The sequence below is a fragment of the Sinocyclocheilus anshuiensis genome, unplaced genomic scaffold (assembly GCF_001515605.1).
Source record: "Sinocyclocheilus anshuiensis isolate Anshui unplaced genomic scaffold, SAMN03320099.WGS_v1.1 scaffold147, whole genome shotgun sequence".
NCBI classification, from domain to species: domain Eukaryota; kingdom Metazoa; phylum Chordata; class Actinopteri; order Cypriniformes; family Cyprinidae; genus Sinocyclocheilus; species Sinocyclocheilus anshuiensis.
The window spans coordinates 220,616-228,202 of NW_015549585.1; the positions used below are offsets into that span (position 1 = coordinate 220,616).

At 31.9% G+C, this 7,587-nt stretch overlaps 1 protein-coding gene across 1 annotated transcript in view; it reads right to left on the reverse strand.

Annotated features, from left to right (window-relative positions):
• Positions 1 to 1,333: 1,333 nt before the first annotated feature.
• LOC107657946 (equilibrative nucleoside transporter 1-like) overlaps positions 1,334 to 7,587 on the reverse strand; it is a 14,213-nt gene continuing 7,959 nt past the window's right edge. The window contains exons 7-13 of the mRNA XM_016446290.1: positions 7,208 to 7,305; positions 7,041 to 7,122; positions 6,892 to 6,959; positions 6,461 to 6,569; positions 5,051 to 5,136; positions 3,890 to 4,089; positions 1,334 to 1,733 (exon numbers count right to left, since the gene is read on the reverse strand). Coding sequence (XP_016301776.1) covers positions 1,622 to 1,733; positions 3,890 to 4,089; positions 5,051 to 5,136; positions 6,461 to 6,569; positions 6,892 to 6,959; positions 7,041 to 7,122; positions 7,208 to 7,305 — 755 coding nt within the window. The 3' untranslated portion in view covers positions 1,334 to 1,621. The remainder of the gene's footprint in view (positions 1,734 to 3,889; positions 4,090 to 5,050; positions 5,137 to 6,460; positions 6,570 to 6,891; positions 6,960 to 7,040; positions 7,123 to 7,207; positions 7,306 to 7,587) is intronic.

Sequence of the window (7,587 nt, forward strand, 5' to 3'; positions counted from 1 at the left end):
ATTTCCAGAAAACTTGAACATCAATGGTTGGTCACTTAAATGAACGTCATGTGAAGCTATAAAGTAGTTCAGACCTCGTAACAAATGAAGTGATAAGTAACAGGCTTCTTCACAAATTTGAAATTATTAGTTTATATTTTTTTTTTTTTTCAAAACAACAAACTTGTATATGAAATGGCCATTCTGTGTTTGATCTGATGAAGTTCTTTTGATACCTTAACCTTGTATGATATAATATTGTGCAGTTTAGAGGTCAGTAGATGGTTGCAACAAACACCCTAATTTAAGAAAAACTTCATTTGTTCATCATTATAACGGTTTGCTTAATTTAAGTGGGTTTGTTGCAACCAGGACAAACAATGATGGAGATCAATGCAGAAATAAACAGTCTTTATTAATAACAAAGCATAAAATATTTGGCACTTTGGTGTCTTGTCTTTCAGATAATAATGTAGTGAAGAGGAAAAAAGTTCACTATGGCACGAGGTAGAGTTGGTTCGTTCGTATGTGCTTAAAACTTCACGTTGATGTTTTTATATAAGTTAAATATAACATCATAATGCACGTCACCTTCATATAAAGCACTACGAATGTCCATCTGGTTATTAAAAAAGACTATAATACAATATTTGCTTTATATAAACTTCTATGAAACTAAAGAGGTTTGAATATTATACAAATAGCATGTTGTTCTGTCTTAAATGTTGCTCTCGTGCAAATATATCTTTAAGGAAACTATGATAAAAACTCACAATCAGATTGAAGAAATAGTTCACATCCAAAAACTCATTATGACATGAGTAAATAATGACTTTGGGTGAACTGTTAATTCAAAATATATTAAAACAAGCATTTCTTAAACAAAAACAATGGTTGTATTTATACACTATCATTCAAACTACTTGGGTCAGCAATATTTTTTTAATGTTTCTGCTCACCGAGGCTGCATATATGTGATTATTACAATTTAAAATAACTTTTTTCTATGTGAATATACAGTAAAATCGAATTTATTCCTGTGATGCGCAGCTGTATTTTCAGCATCATTACTCCAGTCTTCAGTGTCACATGATCCTTCAGAAATCATTCTAATATGCTGATTTGCTGCTCAAGAAACATTTCTGATTATTATCAATGTTGAAGACAGTTGTGCTGTTTTTTGTGGAAACTGTGATACATTTTGCTTTTCAGGTATCTTTAATGAATAGACAGTTCAAAAGAACAGCATTTATTTGAAACCGAAATCTTTTGTAAAATTATAAATGTCTTTACTGTTACTTTTGATCAATTGAATGCATCCTTGCTGAATAAAAGTATTAAATTCTTTAAAAAAAATAATGATAATAATTACTGACCCCAAACTTTTGAACAGTAGTGTAGGCTTTAAGTTCTTTACATTATGTGCAATAAAATATAGTATTTAAGACTCAAAGCATCCAGCATCAGTGAATCTGTGTACTGTCCGCTCAAGATCAGGTCTTGATGTTGAAGTGACGCTGATGTTGTGAGTTTGTCCTGTATGAAGCGTGGCTCTGGAGGATATGAGAACAGCTGTAAGGCTCCTTCAGTCTCATCTCTGTCCAGAGCACTGTGTGTGTGTGTGTGTGTGTCCACCGAGACTTCAGATAAGCGCTCGAAACAGAAACGACAGAGACGCTCCGAGAGCCAGACCGAGAGACAGGAAGAAGGCCATGATCGTTCCAGCCGTCTCCGCCTCGCTCGCATCCACCTTCCTGTCCACAAAAACAACAGATACGCTCAGAGCTGAATGGATCTATTGTAAATTAATGTGTCTTAAGACAGTGGTTCAGAACCAAGGGCCTCAAGATGACTTAAAATTATTTAAAATAAGCCATTTTAATTCACCCCCCTCAAAAATGTTCCTTGAAGAACCTGGATTTACATAGTCTTGGAAAATGGGAGTCTCATGTGTGACCCTGGACCACAAAACTAGACATAAGGGTCAATTTTTCGAAATTGAGATTTATACACCATCTGAAAGCTGAATAAATAAGCTTTCCATTGATGTATGGTTTGTTATTAATAATAATATTTGGTTGAGATACAGCTATTTGAAAATCTGGAATCTGAGGGTGCAAAAAAATCAAAATATTGAGAAAATCGCCTTTAAAGTTGTCCAACTGAAGTTCTTAGCAATGCATATTACTAATCAAAAATGAAGTTTTGATATATTTACAGTAAGAAATTTACAAAAAATCTTCATGGAACATGATCTTTACTTAATATCCTAATGATTTTTGGCATAAAAGAAAAATGTATAATTTTGACCCATACAATGTATTGTTGGCTATTGCTACAAATATACCCCAGCGACTTAACACTGCTTTTGTGCTCCAGGGTCACATTTTATAAGTGTGATTTCTAGTCATGGAAATTAATCAAATATTTTCCATAATGAATATAAATTTGTCTAGATATGCTGAGCTCTAAAAAAAAATTATCAGAGAGAAATTGAGTAAAAAATGATTTTTAAACAAGTCCTTAAGGCAAGACTGTACATATTTTAATTTTAACTAATAGATATCAACAATACTTCCCCAGTTGATTAATCACAGTACATTAAGACAGTTTATTTTGCAAGTCTTCTGAAATACTATGCAAATTATGCATTATTTAATTAAATATGCACTATTTTCATATATTTCCAGAAAATAAATCTGAACTTTGGATAAAGCCAGGTTCAAAATTGTTTGATTTTGTTGACATATTAAGAGTTAAAGCTTTTTACTGAGGGGATTTTTGATTTATCTTTTTATCACTCCATAAATACTGAAAATACAGTTATCAGCCAGAAAACAATCACCATGTTTTAGGAATAAAATGTTACATATATATCAGAATTGTGAATGATATATCAACAAACCCTTCAGTAAAAACCTTCAGAATATAGATAGGAATAAAACTGTTAAGTCTGGTGTATTTAAGTGCTGCTGATGTGGAGGAAAAACTTTTAAAGATATGTAAAGTATTTGAAATCTACAGAGACGTAAATAGATAAAATGCAATAATAAAACCAGGCGAATGATATATGAACAAACCCTTCAGTAAAAACCTTCAGAATATAGATAGGGAATAAAACTGTTAAGTCTGGTGTATTTAAGTGCTGCTGAAGTGCAGGAGAAAACTTGACAGCCTTTAAAGATATGTATTGTAATTTAAATCTACAGATGCAAATATATAAAGTGCAATATCATAGATACTTAGATGTGTATTTTGGATATTTAATTTCACTAGTCTTAAAGAAAATATGAAAGCAAAAGACCCCAAAATTTTATGCCTTAAAACTAATCTAGTGAATCTCAAACGACTGGAAATGTCATGCAAATTGACTGGTTACAAAGAGTGGGAATCCTTGAGAACATTCAACTTATAAAACTTCTGGAATTCTAAAATGTAACAATTTTGTTTACGTATTTTACGCTACTTAATTTAATTTATGGGCACTCCTTATTTTAAATCTATACATTTAAAAATGGCAACAATGTTGAGGACCACTGGTCTAACATTAATCACGTTGTTTTAGTATCATTGATATATTATAGGTTTTGTAAATATTTTGAATTAGATTTTATTTTCAATTTTAATGTTTTTGTAAATTTGCTGTGTGTTTTTGTCATTTTATTATTTGTTTTAAATAAGTCTAGATGGTTTTTATTAGTTTTTATTTCAGTTTTAGTTATTTTCATACTTCAAATTAAACTTATAACTAGCTGAAATAAAATAAGTTCAAGTTTTTTATATTTTCAGTTAATATTTTATTTCAAGTAATTAAAGCGTTTTATGGTTTTAAGGTTTTAGATTTAGTTAATGATAATAACCCTGATGTGTCTTAGTAAATCAGGATTCTGTCACTCAGTACTTTACTCACTTGGGTCCGAAGCACATGCACAGACTCGCCAGATATCCATTAGAAAAAGCAAAGAGGATCATGAAGCCGATGAACCAGCCGTCGTGTGAGAAGTAGACGGGCAGATTGTGGCGAGGCTTGACGTTACAGAGCATGAAGAGAGGGACAAAAATCACACGGGCCACTAACAGACCCGGCAGCAGCTTACTGTCTTTACCAGGCTGAGAGACAGAGACAGAGAGAGGTCAAAATAACACATGCATGAATAGCATAAAACTGTTTTACTATTGAATGCATTTGTGACAATGGAGCACAAAACCAGCCATAAGGGTCAATTTTTTTCAATTGAGATTTATACATCATCTGAAAGCTGAATAAATAAGCTTTGCATTGATGTATGGTTTATTAGGATCGGAAAATATTTGGTCGAGATACAACTATTTGAAAATCTGGAATCTGAGGGTGCAAAAAAATCTAAATATTGAGAAAATCATCTTTAAAGTTGTCCAAATGAAGCTCTTAGCAATGCATATTACTAATCAAAAATTAAGTTTTGATATATTTACGGTAGGCAATTTACTAAATATCTTCATGGAACATGATCTTAATATCCTAATGATTTTTGGCATAAAAGAAAAATTAATAATTTTGACCCATACAATGTATTGTTGGCTATTGCTACAAATATACCCCAGCGACTTAAGACTGGTTTTGTGCTCCGGGGTCACATTTGTGTTTTGCATTATTTAATTGCTCAAAGTAACTAATATCCATCCAGTCATCTGTATTTATTACTGTATGTAAATCCTCCCACCTGCTGATTCTGAGACGCATATATTTTGTGAATATATGCATGTTTTTGTGATTTATTGTTCTGAAGGATCCACGTATAAACACAAATATTTGTATGATCCTCCCTAGAGGAAGATCTATCTGCAGCAATATGAACATACAGCAACCGTAACAAGTGTTTGAACGCTTTAGTCACACTTAAAAAATTGCATGTAGATAGAAAATATCAGAGCAAGTGTCTTTTATACTAAAAATAAGATGCATAAACACTTTGCAATGAAAACAGGAGTCATTTATACTAAAGAAATGCGCTCAAACACTTTGCAACCAACACGTTTGGTAAAAAGAAGTTTGTACAGTTTGAAAATGGAGTTGCATAATGTTTCTTACCCACATACAGACAGCGGTCAGACTGCGACCCAGCCAATCAAACACGTTGAATAACAGGAAACAAGACACTGGGATGAAATACAACTCTAAAAAGAGAGAATTTAGCCATTATGTATAGGAGCTTTTAATATAAGCCGCAAACAAAATGTCTTCATATTCAAACATTGAAATGTTTTAATATTACCACGAACTTCACAGTTTGTAAATGCATAAAGAGCAGCAGATGATTTATGATCTAAATATATTTTGGATCTCATTGTTTTCATGCTTTCACAAATAATTCACCACACAAAACACACTGTGGTTATTTGCATTAAGCATTGATTTCCCCTGTTTTCTGTAACATTATCTGTGAAAGCTTATTGAATGAATTAATGAATTTAAAGGTAATTGCAACTTTTTATGCCATAATTCAGACTTTTTTCTCTCAATTCTGAGTTTATATCTCACAATTCAGACTTTTTTCTCTCAAAAATGCAAAATATAAACACAATTCTGCAAAAAAAAAAAAAAAAATTGTGAGATGTACGATCTTTGACTTCATTTTATAGGTTTAAAAATGGTTTGTTTTCTTGTTTTGAAACCTTGTAATTGCTTTAGATGATATATCTGTTTATATCTATAAGTGGTAGGTAAATATTATTATTTCATGTGTTAATATTGTAGTGGGGGCTTTGTTGTTCTGAGTGATGAGATTATTGTTGTTTGTTTTGTGTTATGCTATCTAATTTTTGTGTATTAGCACCCCCTTGAAAACGAGATGATGCATCTCAAGGGGTTTATCCTAAAGAATAAATTTGCATATATATATATATATATATATAGTATATATATTATATATATATTGGTGAGTATATATATATATATATATATATTAACTCAGAGTTTATCCGGACTATAATATATAAACTCAGAATTACAAGAAAAAAGTTCTGTTTTTGAAAAAAATACAAATAAAAATGAAAGCGTTATTACAATATGAATTTTTATCTCACAATTCTGTTTTTTTTTTCTCACAAGTCAAATTGTGAGATATAAACATATAAAAAGTCGGAATTGTGAGGGAAAAAAAGTTGGCAAAAAAAGGAAATTGCACATTTTTATCTCACAATTCAGATTTTTTTCTCAGAATTCCGAGATATAAACTCAGAATCTCAAAGTCAGAGTTGCAAGGTGTTACCTTGAGTTTATAATTTGTAATTCCAAATTGAAAAAAAAAAAAAAAAAGTCAGAATTGTGGGATAAAAAAAAATCAACTTTTAACTCACAATTCAGACTTTTTTCAGAATTGCAGAGATATACACTTTTTATTTTATTCCAAAAAAAAGATATAATAAAATAAGCTTCCATAATAATCAGACTCGTTATCAGACTGTGAATGGTATAGAGTCAGACTCATTGAACTCTCACCCCACTGTCCGCCATCAGCAATAGTAGATTTAACATCCACAGTGATGGCGGGAAACGTGCCGATGGTGATGGTGAAGGCGAAACACACAGAGAACGCCATAACCCAGATCTGACGAGAGAAATACAAGAAAAACTCACACTTTCAGCTGGGCTAAACTCACTGACACAAAAACACTAAGGTGTTATGAGTATTGTTGCTATGCAGTTGCTAAAGTGTTCTGAGTATTGTTGCTATGCAGTTTCTAAGGTGTTATGAGTATTGTTGCTATGCAGTTGTTAAAGTGTTCTGAGTATTGTTGCTATGCAGTTTCTAAGGTGTTCTGAGTATTGTTGCTATGCAGTTTCTAAGGTGTTATGAGTATTGTTGCTATGCAGTTTCTAAGGTGTTCTGAGTATTGTTGCTATGCAGCTGTTGATTTTAATGTGTTTACCTTCTTAAAGATGACCAGTATGGATGGTGTTTGTTTGTTGTCGTCTCCAGCGCTCTTCTGCCGCTCATCTACAGACAGTTCAACTTTAAAACAGGTTTTTGACTGATATTCAGATTCAGAGGTTTTGATGTGAATTTTTGTGACGTCACCTTTCTTCAGAAGATCCATCTTGTTCTCTTCATCCTCAGCTGGTTTGCTCTGCTGACTCTCCTGATAGTACTGAAAAAACTCCTACAGAAGACAAACAGCAAAAAGACTGTAAATGTTTCAGGTTTTGAATCGACGCCTTCGCTTTCTCCAGCCGCTCAGATCTTACCAGTTTAGGAAGGAGAACGTATGCTGCGATGGCGAGGGAAATAACGACACACGCTGTGATGAAGTATCCAAAAGCGCTGTCATGTATAGCAGAACCACCTGAGAGAGAGAAAATTAGGTTTACTGTATATAAACATTATATTCCATCACAAAATTAAGGGAATCTGATTTTCTTTTTAAATAAATAAATAAATAAAAATTGCTTTTTAAATTAAACAATCTTCTTCCGCTTTTTTTTGTAACACAAGGATTTACAGTAAATACATGTTAAAATATAAAAATATCAATTAAAAAAATTCATTAATTAAAAAAATAAATAAATATATATATATAGAGAGAGAGAGAGCGAGAGAGAGAGAGAGAGAATTTATATATTTGTAT